Source organism: Cylas formicarius, unplaced genomic scaffold (assembly GCF_029955315.1).
Source record: "Cylas formicarius isolate icCylForm1 unplaced genomic scaffold, icCylForm1.1 PGA_scaffold_4__25_contigs__length_36172078, whole genome shotgun sequence".
Classification (NCBI taxonomy): domain Eukaryota; kingdom Metazoa; phylum Arthropoda; class Insecta; order Coleoptera; family Brentidae; genus Cylas; species Cylas formicarius.
The window spans coordinates 769,904-783,304 of record NW_026844334.1 but is presented as its reverse complement, the minus strand read 5'-3'; the positions used below and the strand labels follow the sequence as shown (position 1 = coordinate 783,304).

General features: G+C 38.3%; 1 protein-coding gene across 2 annotated transcripts; it reads right to left on the bottom strand.

The window, feature by feature from the left end:
- Positions 1-2,442: 2,442 nt before the first annotated feature.
- On the bottom strand, positions 2,443-13,282 carry LOC132701008 (glycerol-3-phosphate dehydrogenase [NAD(+)], cytoplasmic). Of its 2 annotated transcripts, none has more exons than XM_060668621.1 (7): positions 12,700-13,278; positions 12,466-12,643; positions 12,107-12,247; positions 9,049-9,303; positions 6,597-6,934; positions 5,929-6,021; positions 2,443-2,619 (listed from the first exon to the last, which is right to left on the bottom strand). In XM_060668621.1, the coding sequence occupies exons 1-7, from the start codon at positions 12,948-12,950 to the stop codon at positions 2,595-2,597; spliced, it is 1,281 nt and encodes a 426-aa protein (XP_060524604.1). In that variant the 5' UTR covers positions 12,951-13,278; the 3' UTR covers positions 2,443-2,594. The 2 variants fall into 2 exon arrangements, with proteins under 2 accessions (XP_060524604.1, XP_060524603.1); XM_060668620.1 differs by lacking the exon at positions 2,443-2,619 and adding an exon at positions 2,626-3,966 and having other exon boundaries at positions 12,700-13,282.
- Between the last annotated feature and the right edge of the window lie 119 nt (positions 13,283-13,401).

Genomic DNA, 13,401 nt, shown 5'->3' with positions numbered 1-13,401 from the left:
TAATATTGTAAATTATCTTTTTATAAGCAACTATGTTCTTATCCGCCAACGGAATTTTACTCATAAACCAGTAGTTAACTGGAAAATTTTGGCCAATTATTAAGATAATCAGGCGAATGTTAGCTTGGAAAATGATGATGGTTTGTGGTGGTGGCGGCAGAAAAAACATAATTACGAGTTGCTAAAATGGACGTAAAGGAATATGAGATGTATATTGATGACTTAGACATTCTAGATGTAATCCACAATGGGTCAAATTACTTCGAAAGAATAAAAAATGAAGAAATTTGTCTGCCTTTTTTCACTTATTTTTAATCTCCTATTAAATTATCACCCATCATAAAGTGAATATCATTGACTTAATGCCTGTTCAGTTTTGGGATGGTTTTTTTCAAAAGTAGGTAAAAGAATGTTCTTGACAATTTGCGTTATCAGGTCAACAGGGACTTTTTATTTTTTATAAAAGTCATTTCTTCCGTTTTTTGCAAACAGCAAACAAGTGACACCAAAATTTACGTAAAAATGTATCTTTTTTAGATCTGCTACTACGCCACAGATGGCGCTAGTATTTTAATTGTGTAGTAACAAGTCTGTATTTCTGCTTTACAAAAAGAATACATTTTTATTTATATTGCGTATTTTTTTAGAATATAACATGTATTTATTATAAAGCCAAGCATGTTTCTAGTATATATTACTTACCTAATACATATTACAATCTAGACATATTATTGGGATTGCATATGGGTAGGTGGGTTACTGCATCGTTTGGCAAAAAAAAGACAAGTAGCTTGAGACGAAAACTTTATTTAAGATGTTTTCAACAAAGTTTAATAAATAAAATCCTGAAAACTAAAATTGAAAAAGTTTGAAATTTTCACTTAGTGAGGTAATTTATTTTTGAAAATATTCGAATGTTGTTAAAATTTTGACGGAGAAACTTTTCATGTAGGAAACGCTTGGATAACCATATTTCATTCGCGACATTTTGACTTAATGATGCCATTATCAAGCTTTTCTTTTATATATATAACGGAAATTTTACAACACAAATAAACATATAATAATCACTTTAGTTATTAAAAAAAAAACAATGCAATTTCCCGATAGAAATAATGGCGGAACAAAGAAAATGTTGCACAATAAAATTCCTAAAAAGCTGCCCTAGCCGTTTGATAAATTTTGAAAATGTATTTTCCAAAATTTTTTATTTTAGATTTTAGTCAAAGTAAAATGACAATAATTTAAACACTACCAAGTAAATATTTGCACACCACAGAGTATAGACATTCTTCTTAGTATATGCTCCGTGTTTAAAGTCAAGAGATTGACATTAATAGTTAACCATGAAATATATAAATGAACAGAAGGAAATTGCTATTACTCACTTAAGATCTTAATAACCCTCAATTTTTATATCGGTTTTCATAATGTTGCTTATTCAAAAGAATACAATGTTATTGTTGTACGGTAACTAACCAAAACTGGTCTCTTGATCTGTACACCCGGCCAACGCGCTTGAAAGAAGAAGCATTTTTCGCGCTATCAAATTTTTGTTAGATTCGATTTCACGGTATTGCACAATAAGTTATATAATTCAGCAATTTTTCTTGATTTCTTAAATACATTCTGTTGTGTTATGCGCAAAACGTAATTCGACAAACGACATTCTTACAAGCAGTAACGCGACGCCTTGTTGCAGAAGCCTGTGCAATGGTCCTTAGCGACAGAGTTAAAAGAAGCAGCTTTTGATAGCGGGAGCACGGAATACTACATTGGTTTAGTAGTCTGTGGCGAAAGTCGTTTTCCGGCTGATCCCGCGCAGGGAAACCTGGTTTTCCCTCGAAGCGCATGTTTTAGGTTGTTTTTTCTAATAATATTAGATGTGTGTGATTAAATAAAGTTATCCAACACTTTTTTATGTAGATATTTTTGTACTCCGAGGCAAGTAATTGCTGTTGTTGATTTTGGTTTGTTGCTTGGCGATTATCTCCGTACCTTTTTCGTGTTTTGGGATAAAAAGACGGCGCCTATACATAGGTAAGTATTGGCTATGTAAAAGTTAACTTAAAATATTTACACACAAACCCACCCACTTGTATAATATCTGCTTTCAATAGTTTGCTCTTAAACGCTCTAAAAGCCTGAAGATTAAATGAAATCTGGACATATTTTGCGAAAAAGCTGTCATCGGTTAAAAACGAGAATTTGAACTATCAAATTTTAATTTGTGTGGTTCGATCGGTTGAAACTGTCGAGGAGTTTTGAATATCTCGTTCGTTTCCGACATTTTCAAGTCTCAAGCGAAGGTGTTTGATGTTACGAGGTTTTCCGCTTAGGAAGTCCCCTTTTTTTTTGACAATGACCTTCGGTCCGCGTAGAGGTAAATGGTAAGTAATAATCTTAATAAAAACCGATTTCCGGGGTGGAAATAAAAAAAACGACCAACTCAGAAAAAAAGGTACGTACTTTATTCTATACAGTATGTCTTTAGAGTTGGAATACCTACCGGTCTCGTGGTTTGCGAAACGCGGGGAAAAAAGCAAAAAAAAAGTAAACTGCAAAAAAATTACTCTAACCCCGCGAGGGGGCGATTACCCGCTTTGATTCTGCTTTACCCTGCAAAACACAAAACGCCATTAGCTTAGGCGACTCGGACCACAGAATCAACACCGCACAGATGCGACAATTAGACTTCTCCCTACTTTGTTGCCCAATCTGCACGTTATGAATGAAAGAATTTTTTTATGCAGTTCAATAAGCAAGTTTTTGTAGGATGTCTAATAAATACCAAAATCGTTTAATATTTATAGTATAGCATGCAAAAATCCAAAAAACCTATGGGGTTGATTACATCAGTTTTTACAGCGTTCTTAAAAACCTTATTGTAACACTGTTGCCCTTGTAAAGCCTAAAGCACCCAGTAAGCATTTTACAACTACAAATATGGAGCCGTTCGATATGTGTTCAAAAAGTAAGGCGACTTTTGTAATTGTAATTCGATCTTTGATTTTTTTTTTGTTATGTACACATATGCCTAACGTAATGTCCACAGTTTGAAAGGGACAACATTAATTTTAATGAATAAATAAATACTTTTAGATAAAACTCAAAAGTCACCTTATTCTTTCAACACACCTCGTAGGTTCTTTCGTGCCCTTTAAGGGCCACATTTTCTACTCCATATTTTCTTAACATCTACTCTGTCATTTCTTAACCTCAATCAAGTTTTCTATTCCTTCGCTCTTGGTGTTGGACCTTATCTGTTTATTCGACAGTAAATGTTTCGTTGTAATTTTTCCTTGTACAATACGTTTTTTTTTTTTTTAATTTGACCTTCACTTGAATCCGAATTACTGAAGGTTACTCCAAGGTGCTTGTAGTCATCGACTGATTTTACCACTCCACGAATCTCTTTTCTGACTATTAGCTACCATGTTGATTGGAAAGCCGTCAACGTCTATAAGCCTAATTAACGACTAAGAACAAAAAAAAATATTTTTGTTCGAAACGAATGGAGATCATAAGGATAATTTTTATTTCAAGAGAAATCAGTGGCGTACCATCAACGTCCGCCACAATAGACAGGTGAAATTCCGTATGCGCGCCACTGGTGTATCTTTGCAAAAATGTGGTACACTGAATAATGCATCTTGCATCTAAAGTGGTATTGAAATAGCGTTATAAAATCTAGTACGTTCGCATCTGCATGGTGTTTGCTCTGCGGTCCGAACGAGACGAAAATGAAATGAACGCAGCCAGTTGTGAATCTGTTTATTCAGCGACGAAGTCTCCCTCTTTCGGATGCGTGTTATATAAGTACGAAAAAAAAATGAACCACGTCTGGGTTGGGGGAAAAGCACAACCTCAAAATGCGATTATTAGTTATGGCGGGGACGTGACATATATTTTTTTTAAAGTTTGCACGCTTGATGCGGAACAACGACACAGTCGATTTTAGAATCCCTAAAACAAAATTCACGATTAAAAAAACACCAATGTTAGTGGGAAAACCCGCGACGCATATACGGCGTGTCCGTGGTATAGTACTTTTTCAAATACTCGAAAGGCTTCAGCCGATCGTTTACGACGGACACCCTGTATAGAGATGAGAGCCAATAACACTCGGGCGATAACGAATTAAATATATTTATTAACAACGAAATCACTCCATAATATAACAATATTAGTAGAACACATGGTATATAAGTTAAAAAGAAAAAAAAGTGTATGTGAGTACCAGAAGGGGTGGGTAGGAGGAGGGGCCGGATCATTGGAAGCCGATATGCTTGGGGACGTATCTGAAAGGGTGGGGGAGTGGAGAAAACAACGATTGAGCGTCCACTAGAGAATATAATTACTATTAACCTACTATCGATGTTATATTCGGTAACTACTATAAGAAAATTTTCGTTATTTGTACGAATTTTTGGAATTTGTTTTAAATGCGACTAGCTGCGCGACATTTGTACTGCCTCGATTGCCACAACGGACCCGAAATTCGGCGCGAATCGGCCCGCTACGTAGACCGAACGAACCTTTTCGGATTATAAACGGCGCAGTCAAGAGGATCGTTAAGGTCTTCCGTCATTTTTCGTTACGGTCCAGTTGTAAAAAGCAAATAAAATATATAGACTGTGATTACAGAAGATGCAGAAGATGATTAAACCGTGATATCTCATCTCATTGTTTAATACGGTTTCCATTTCTTGTATTTGTTATATTTATATAGTCTGTGATTTCAGAAGATGATTAAACAGTTACAATTCATCAGTGAAATAGACCTACAGAGGACACCACAATGTAAATTTCTTCCTAACACTGAGGATGACGTTTTTTCTTGTATTTGTATATAGTCTGTGATTCTAAAAGATGCGGAAGACGATTAAACCGTGATATTTCGTCAGTGGAATAGGCCTACAGATGACACGACAGTGTAAATTTCTCTCCAAGGCGGGCGATGTCATCTTTTTCCGATTAAGAAGTATTTAATACGGCCACAATTTCATGTGCTTTTCATGTATTTATTAAATTTATATAGTCTGTGACTTTAGAAGATGCAGAAGACGATTAAGCCGTTATATTTCATCGGTGAAATAGACCTACAGAGGACACCACAGTGTAAATTTCTTCCTAACACTGAGGGTGACGTTTTTTCTTGTATTTGTTAAATTTATATAGTCTATGATTTCAGAAGATGCAGAAGATGATCAAACAGTTATATTTCATTTTTGGAACAGACCTACAGAGGAGACCGTAGAGTGGTGTGAAAGGTTCAAAGTACAAGGAGCACAGCTATGCAAATATTATCGTATTACCATTAAAAACCTTGCTCGTAAATATTTAATTGTATGTGGGGCTTGCGGAGAAAGGGCTGCTCTTTAACTTCTCTTTTCTGCAGATTTCAATGCAAAATTAAATAGTCCTATAATATTTTATCGTTAAGGTTTTTTGACAGAAATGGGATGAAACTTCACCCGGACTCTCTATTTGGGTTCCTACTCGATTCCAAGACGTTATATATTTTTTCATCTGCCAAATCCGCGCTCCGGACTGTAGGCTAGTAAAATTCGACTCTAATCTCTTTTTATACAACTGGACCAATTCATTCGTTCCCATCCAATGAACTGTTAGTAAATGAAACCCGACGTCTATCCCTTCGGCCATTTTAATAATCCCAGCTGCTAGGGGCCTGAAGGGATAGCCGCCCTTCATGCTAAAAATTGAAATTTTTGAAAACGCGCAATCGAAACCCTACTCCGTACGAGGTACGTCAAAACAACGGCGAAAAAAACCTTTAGCTTTTCTCGACGTCGTCACTTCGTGTACTATTAATAAAATGCCACTTTCACGGGGTATTAGGGACGATAAGACCAAAAAAAAAAAAAAAACCAACCCGCACTATCCTCAAAACAAAACGGGGCTTACATGTGCTCCGGGTGGTTTCTTATGCAGTCGATGAAGTCTTGGGCGGTCAGCTGACCCATACAAATCCTGTGTATAGCAGTGAACAGGGGAAACCTGCAAAAAAAAAACGCCCCTTTGAAGGCCACGTCCAGCGAATTACCCGAAGCTTAAAGAACAAGAAAGGGCGGTTCGCCTAGCATTTTATAGACTTGCAAAATCCATACGATACAGTACCATTAATTTTGGTAAAGTCTGTTCATAGGTATAAAAAAGTGACTTACTGATACGAATTAAGGAAAGACCCGGGGGGCAAGCTGTAAGAATGAAATATGGCCCAACAGGTCCGTACTTTAAATAAGCTTGGAATTTAATTTTTTGGGATTTTGTTACGAAAGATGCTAAACAATTTTTTTTTATATTTATCAAATTTTTTTGTGACTTTGAAATTAGGCGATAAGTAAAAGCCGCTTTATACAGGGTGTGTAATTAAGTGTTATTAAGGTGGACGAAGGATCATTTTCTGGTAGTAGCAGTTCCAATGTTGGCTCTGATGGTGAATATGTAAATACAAACGAAATATGGTTTACTTGTACCCAGACAAGCTACGACGTAGGACAATTTCGTAGAATTAACTATTTTTCTGTACCGTATACTCAAAGGGGGTGGTTATTTTTCTGATGGGTACTTACTTATCCTCCATGCCCTTGTTCTTGAGCATGTAGTTCACCTCTTCCGCGGTGTAAGGACCCTGCAGTTTCTGCCCGTTGAGCATCTCGTCTTCGAGCTCCTTTATCGACTTTCCGGTGCGAACGAACGCCTCGCTCACCTTACGGTTACGACCGCCGTAACACGTGGTGATCAGGTCGGCTACGCCGCAACTTTCGAAGAACGTCGACAGTTTACCGCCCGGATAGAAAACGTCGACGAATTTCACCATTTCCATGAGACCGAGACGGATCACCGCCGCTTTCGTGTTGTCCCCCAGGTCCAAGCCGTCGACGAAACCGGCACCGCACGCGACGATATTCTGCGACGGAAACGAAGAAAATATATGGCGCAGACGATACGGACTGCGAGACGCAGAGTGTCCGGGCAACTCTGACGTAACGCTGGCCGCCGTAATAATAATAAAGTTTATTTCCATTGACAAAAGTATCGGATAATGTCAACAAGTAAAAAAAAAACATTAGAACACTAAAATACAAACTTTAAAAACAGGTACGTACAAATACACAAAGTATATCACACTGAGAGATCGGCATTACTACAATCAAAGTATTCGTCGATAGAATAAAAAACATTCATTCAGAGCTACTGATCAGTCAGGGTTAAGGCTACCTTATTTATTTATACACTGTTAAACAGGATAAACTCAACTACAAAACAGGGACATAATTGACAAATTCAAAAAAAAAAAGCAAAAGAACAGCAAAATGCTAATAAAATAAAACAAAAATAGTTATAGGTCATTCCTTAAGAAACGTGTTTTAACGTCACGTATTGAAGAAGAAAATATATCAAGCTGGAAACTTGCCGATTTGCACATTCTGTGGAAAGGCGAAAATTTTAAAATATTGGTACGCCGCGTAGAAAAGTGAAAGGTTTGATCTACTCTTGAGGTAACTAGCCAACTGAAAAAATTCTTGTACGAAAAGACGCACAAAAGTTGGCTCCGTAAACTTTTATTCTTGCTAATTTTTCCAGAATGTACAGGGTGCGTCGCATATTAAAAAAAAAACTGAAAAATGGGCCCCCCTAATAGCGAAAATCTTCTACAACTAAAAGACTGTGTTCCGGATGTAAACTTTTGTACATAAGATTTTTGGACAGGATGTTGAAGATATTCCGTGCTAAATAAGAAAAGCGTAAATAAAAAAGCGTCAATAATTTGCAGATATAAACTTCAAATTTAACAGGGAAGTAAAAGTGCATGCTCACATTTAAACAGTAAATACCGGATGCAATCAAATTTCACCAAGTAATTTTTTTTTATTTTGTTTTTTTTTTTTTTGGGTTATTTTGGCTTCCAGAATGTGTTCGGCTACACTTGATTTTTCTAATCTAGCCAATTTTAAATGAGCTCGTCGAGTACGTAACAATGAGTTTCGGTTTGCGGTAAAACGCGTTATTGTGTGTTTTCCCGAGTATTATTAAATGGAAATCTAGAATTGTAAAAAATATGGCTAATCGGTTCAAATAGTGTCACAGCACCCATCGAGAGCTACAATTTTTCTATCGGCGATTGTCGTCCAACGCTACTCGAGATCTTTTGCGACATATTCTACGGACTTGAGCGCACGAAATTTAACAAACTGCCGCCGATCTTTTAGATAAGACGCAAACAAATTTATCAGAGGAAATGATGATCCGTAATCATTTAACTAAGAAATAAATATCCCGTGATCAAGTCTGTCAAACGCCTTCGAAAAATCGGTATAGACAACATCAGTTTGAGATCGCAAGTCTAGATTTTCAGCTATTTATATAAAAACGTACGTAAGTGTACATACAAACGTTAGTTTTTGACTGTATTCCAATATTCCAAAAGCATATCAACTTTTTACCATAATAAAATACTCTCAACAAAAAATTCGAATCGTTGAATCTCAGAAGGGGTTGTTTTTTTTTTAAATACTAATTTCCAAAATTGACTAAAAAAAAACCGTTTAATAGTTATAGTGTTCCCACTTTCTTGTGTCACCCGGTATACTGCCCCGTACGAATGTCTCTTAGAAAAAAATTAAAATTTAGGATGATACAGAATTTTCTAATATGATTAGGAAAGGAATTTTCAATTTAAATTAATAGAAAAAATTAATGTACCCGAAAGTCTCACATCACCAATTAATTTTATCTAATTAACCTCTCAGTTAAGCATAATTTTTCTTTTTTTTTTTATTGACTTTTAACTAAATTACATCATACGTTCAGGAACGACAATGTTGTGCGAATGCAGCAGCTCGACTAAAATATTCAAGTATCAAGTAGGCCGTTCTCTTCTTCTTTTATTCGACGCCGGCCTGGTGCCGGCGAAAGGCACAGACCGGAGAATAGCAGAGATTTTTAATTTTGATGTTAACACACGAAAAATGTAACGATCGTGTGGAAAATCGCGGGAAAATATTAAATTTCGGTCCTTACCTTGAGGGCGCCGCATACTTCGACCGTGTCCTCATCGTCGACGACGACCACCCTGAAGTAGGTGGTCTGGATGAGGTCGCGGAGCACCGGGCCGACAGTGGCGTCCTTGCAACCGATGGTCGTCTCGCAAAACTTCTCGTCGGCCACTTCGCCGGCGAGGTTCGCGCCCATCAGCACCGAGCATGGTATTTTTAAGAGGCGGGTGATGATATGCGAGATGAGGTCGATGCCGCCGCCCTCGGCACGATCGAAACCCTACCGATCGGTTTTGCATATTTCACCACGCGGCAGAAACGCTTCACAAAAAAAATCACACTCCTTCCCCTTCCCCAAAATTACGTTTACGTTCAAACAGTATGCGGTAATTGTTTGACCGTGGTCCAACGTTGCCGGTTCCTTTGCCTACAGCTTTCTGTTTTTGTTTTTGAGTCTGCTATTCTGTTCTTGTTGAGCATATATACGTATTTAAGTAAAAAATTATGACATCTTTCTCAGAAATTCCGACGTAAGTCAAAAATTCGGAGATGTTTCTCAGAAATGCACAATTGATTCCCAGAAATTCCAACATAAGTCAAAAATTCTGACATTTTTCTCAAAAATGCCTACTTGTTTTTCATAAATTCTGGAGAACTCCGACTTAAGTCAAAAATTCGAACATAATTCTCAGAAACGCAGACTTGTTTCCCAGAAATTCCGACGAAAATCAAAAATTTGGACACTTTTCTCAGAAATGCAGATTTGTTTAACAGAAATTCCGACTTAAGTCAAAAATTCGGACCTGGTTCTCAGAAATGCTGACTTGTTTCTCATAAATTCCGACTTAAGTCGAAAATTCGGAGATGTTTCTCAGAAATGCACACTTGATTCCCAGAAATTCCGACGTAAATCAAAAATTGGGACACGTATCTCAGAAACGCAGATTTGTTTAACAGAAATTCCGACTTAAGTCAAAAATTGGGACACGTTTCTCAGAAATGCTGACTTGTTTCTCATAAATTCCGACTTAAGTCGAAAATTCGCAGATGTTTTTCAGAAATGCACACTTGATTCTCAGAAATTCCGACTTAAGTCAAAAATTCTGACATTCTTCTCATAAATGCCTACTTTTTTTGCAGAAATAATGGAGGTTAAAAATTCTGACATGTTTCTCAGAAATGCTGACTTGCTTCAAATAAACTCCGACTTAAGTCAAAAATTCGAACATGTTTCTCAGAAACGCAGACTTGTTTGCCAGAAATTCCGAAGTAAATCAAAAAATTGGACACTTTTCTCAGAAACGCAGATTTGTTTAACAAAAATTCCGACTTAAGTCAAAAATTCGGAAATACTGACTTGCTTCTCAGAAACTCCGACGTAAGTCAAAAATTCTTACTTGTGTCTCAGAAATTCTGACTTAAGTAAAAAATTCTGAAATGTTTCTCAGAAATGGTGATTTGTTTGTCAGAAATTCCAACACGTTTCTCAGAAGTGCTGACTTGTTTCTCAGAAATTCTGACTTAAGTCAAAAATTCACCATCGGGGGTAATTTTACCGGCAACTTGTTCGTTGTACGAAATATTGGGGCAGAAAATTGTTATTATGAGAGATAGAGAGAGAAAGTACAAATAACTAGCAAAAAAAAAAAAAAAACACGAAGGCCCAAATCACACCGTATGTTCCACGAATTGATTGGTCGTGCCTACGGTTTGTTTTGTTATGACCATAAACCATATAATCAAGGTTAATGACATAATTTTCATTTCAACCCAATTACTCTGTACACCAGATGTTCTGACCTGCTTTCTCAGAAATCCTGACTTGTAATATGAGAAATTCTGACTTCCTCGTGTCAGAAATTCTAACTTATTCTTCAAAAAATTGCCCAAGTTAACCAAAACCTGTATTTCAGTTTTGATGGGATTTTTCTATCAATTTACAATTAGCAATAATTACATAACTGATAAAAAAAGACAATACTGTACTCATCTTAATCATATAAAATGATAAGCACATACTTATTAAAAACGAGTTTGCTATAAATAATGATGAACACATTAAAAATTAGAGGAAACATATAGCTGCTTAAAAATACTTTTTACTTCTACTACTATAACTTCTAACTATTCTTAATAGTTTTCCCCGAAGTTTTCTCGTTTTTCTGAATCTAAAAGTGGCAAGTACACAAAATCAATGTGTTTGAGTACAGAAAGAGTACTAACTAGGAATTCAACAAAATAGTGCGCTTACCCTAAATACGAGTACTTTGCCGTAAACATTTTACACTTGCACGCACAGTTCGGCTTCAGATTATAAATTCTTCTCTAAATTAGACCGACTAGAATACCATTATCACAAACCATCAACTTGTAAAACAAAATTGCAAATTAAAAACTTATAAAGACGCTTTCAAAAATCAAACATAACCTCAATTGCGGTCCAACGAACGGGTGAACCAATAATGCGCAATTGTACGACGGACCACAGACCGTGTAACCCTCTCGACGTTGCCAACTATAACGAGACTTTCGCGTAACCGCATAAAGGTCATTTTTTGCTTCGTGTCCGTTATTTCCGTGTGCCAATCTTTTTCCACGGGATATAAACTGACCGGTTTATTATTTTTTTAAATACTACGCATGGGTTTCCGCGAAAAGTCTCTTCGAACGTTCCCGAAGTTTGCGTAAACGCGACAACGTTGCCGAAAAACGAGAAACGCGTCACTAACCACAAAATTTAACGTCTGTCAATCGGGGCCCGCGAGCGAAGCTTTTCGTCGATAAAACACAAATAAAACCCTTACATAAGCGGAATCAAACGAAAATTTATTGGCGGGCGACGGAAGTTCGATCTGGCAAAGTGTCAAACGTTTTCATCCCAAAGGTTACCCAACTGGCACGCGGAATAACCGCGTTATGGTACGTTTTAGGCGGACAAAACCTCTCCATGATTTACGAGCGCCGGTATATCTGCGTTTTTAATTCTCCGACTTATATTTAACGCGTATCAAGGTCGGAAACGTTTATTTTTTTCCCGTCACATCAATTCGGTGGCGTAAAAATAACGCGTCCGTTAATCTTACCTTGATTAACGATAAGGCTATCGCTGTGGGTTTAATTTTGCCGAGCAACGTCGAGCACAGGGTCCTGATAAACTGGTGCGGCACCACGAATATAAGGATGTCCGCGTCTCTAGCCGCGTCCAACACGTCCGGCACGGCCACCTAAAACGCAGGAGCATAATGTAGTAAAAATCAACTTCAGGCGAACGATGCATACAATTACGATGTATTATCGACGCCCGGGAGATTATTAAACCAAATACGACTTATCCGAGAGATAAACCCGAGCGCAAAACATGTAAAATTCGATAAGGAGGTGACCCCGGCCGACACGTAACTTTCCGTTGCGTAGGATCGCGTGGTTTCCACCCGCCACTCACCACGTTGGACGGCAGCTTGTGCCCCGGCAAATATTTCACGTTCTCCTGGGTCTCGTTGATGATTTCGGTCAATTTTTTGCCGTTGATGAGCTCCTCATAGACGTACATCGTCACCCGGTCGTCGAAAGTTGCTAGGCGGGCCGCATTCGAGCCCACGATCTTCGCTATAGCGGAACCCCTACAATTAAGCCCTTTACGAGTACCGTCGGGGAGGTTATCTGACGCGCGGTTTACCAATTTCCGCTCCCCACGATGCACACTCTCTTGGGACTCGTGCAAGCCATCGTCGCCTTGAAATCGCGATCAAAACGCAACCTGTTGTTGCGACCGACAACGCACTTCGAATTTTGAACGGCGACTGATAGGCGAACGTCGTCAACGACATTACGATTGTTTAGTGGGAGACCACAGTCGGGCACGCGACCGTGGAAATAGTGGGTTGTCCGACCAATCGCGTGCCGCTTCCAGGTTCGAAGGCCAATCATAAGGTCGGAGGTTATCGAGGGATGCAGTGTCGCCAACCGCGCTCCGTCGAAGCGGAGAACGGTTGTCGGTTACGCAATCGGGCGGGTTGCCTACGGCTGCGCTCGTTTGACGTAAAACTTGCCGCAGTTTTCGATCGATATTCGATTTGCTGAGGCGGTGCCAACTCGAATCCGAATGGCAGCGCGACGTCGAAAAATTGACTGCAGTTTAATAAAAGCGGAGTGATTATGCGGCGCGCAGCCAGATTATTCCCAAGTTTCGGCCCAATTGTGTATATTGCGAGCGATTTGCGCAAGCCATTGCGCGACAAGTCCGTAATTCCGAAGCAACTGGCAACGCTGCGTCTGCGTACCATCGGTAGAAGCAATTATGCGTTGAAAAATCTAATCTTCGCGAGACAAAACATCGCCCGCCCGGCGCATGCGCCATTAAATCGGAAGTTTTTAAAAA

What these genes read in the sequence shown, in the direction of transcription:
- LOC132701008 (XM_060668620.1), bottom strand. Translation starts at nt 12,950, where the DNA reads ATGATTGGCCTTCGAACCTGGAAGCGGCACGCGATTGGTCGGACAACC. An exon ending in ACAAGCTGCCGTCCAACGTG is followed by an intron (nt 12,248 to 12,465) that starts GTGAGTGGCGGG and finishes CCTGCGTTTTAG; the next exon opens with GTGGCCGTGCCGGACGTGTT. An exon ending in AAGTATGCGGCGCCCTCAAG is followed by an intron (nt 6,935 to 9,048) that starts GTAAGGACCGAA and finishes TTTCCGTCGCAG; the next exon opens with AATATCGTCGCGTGCGGTGC.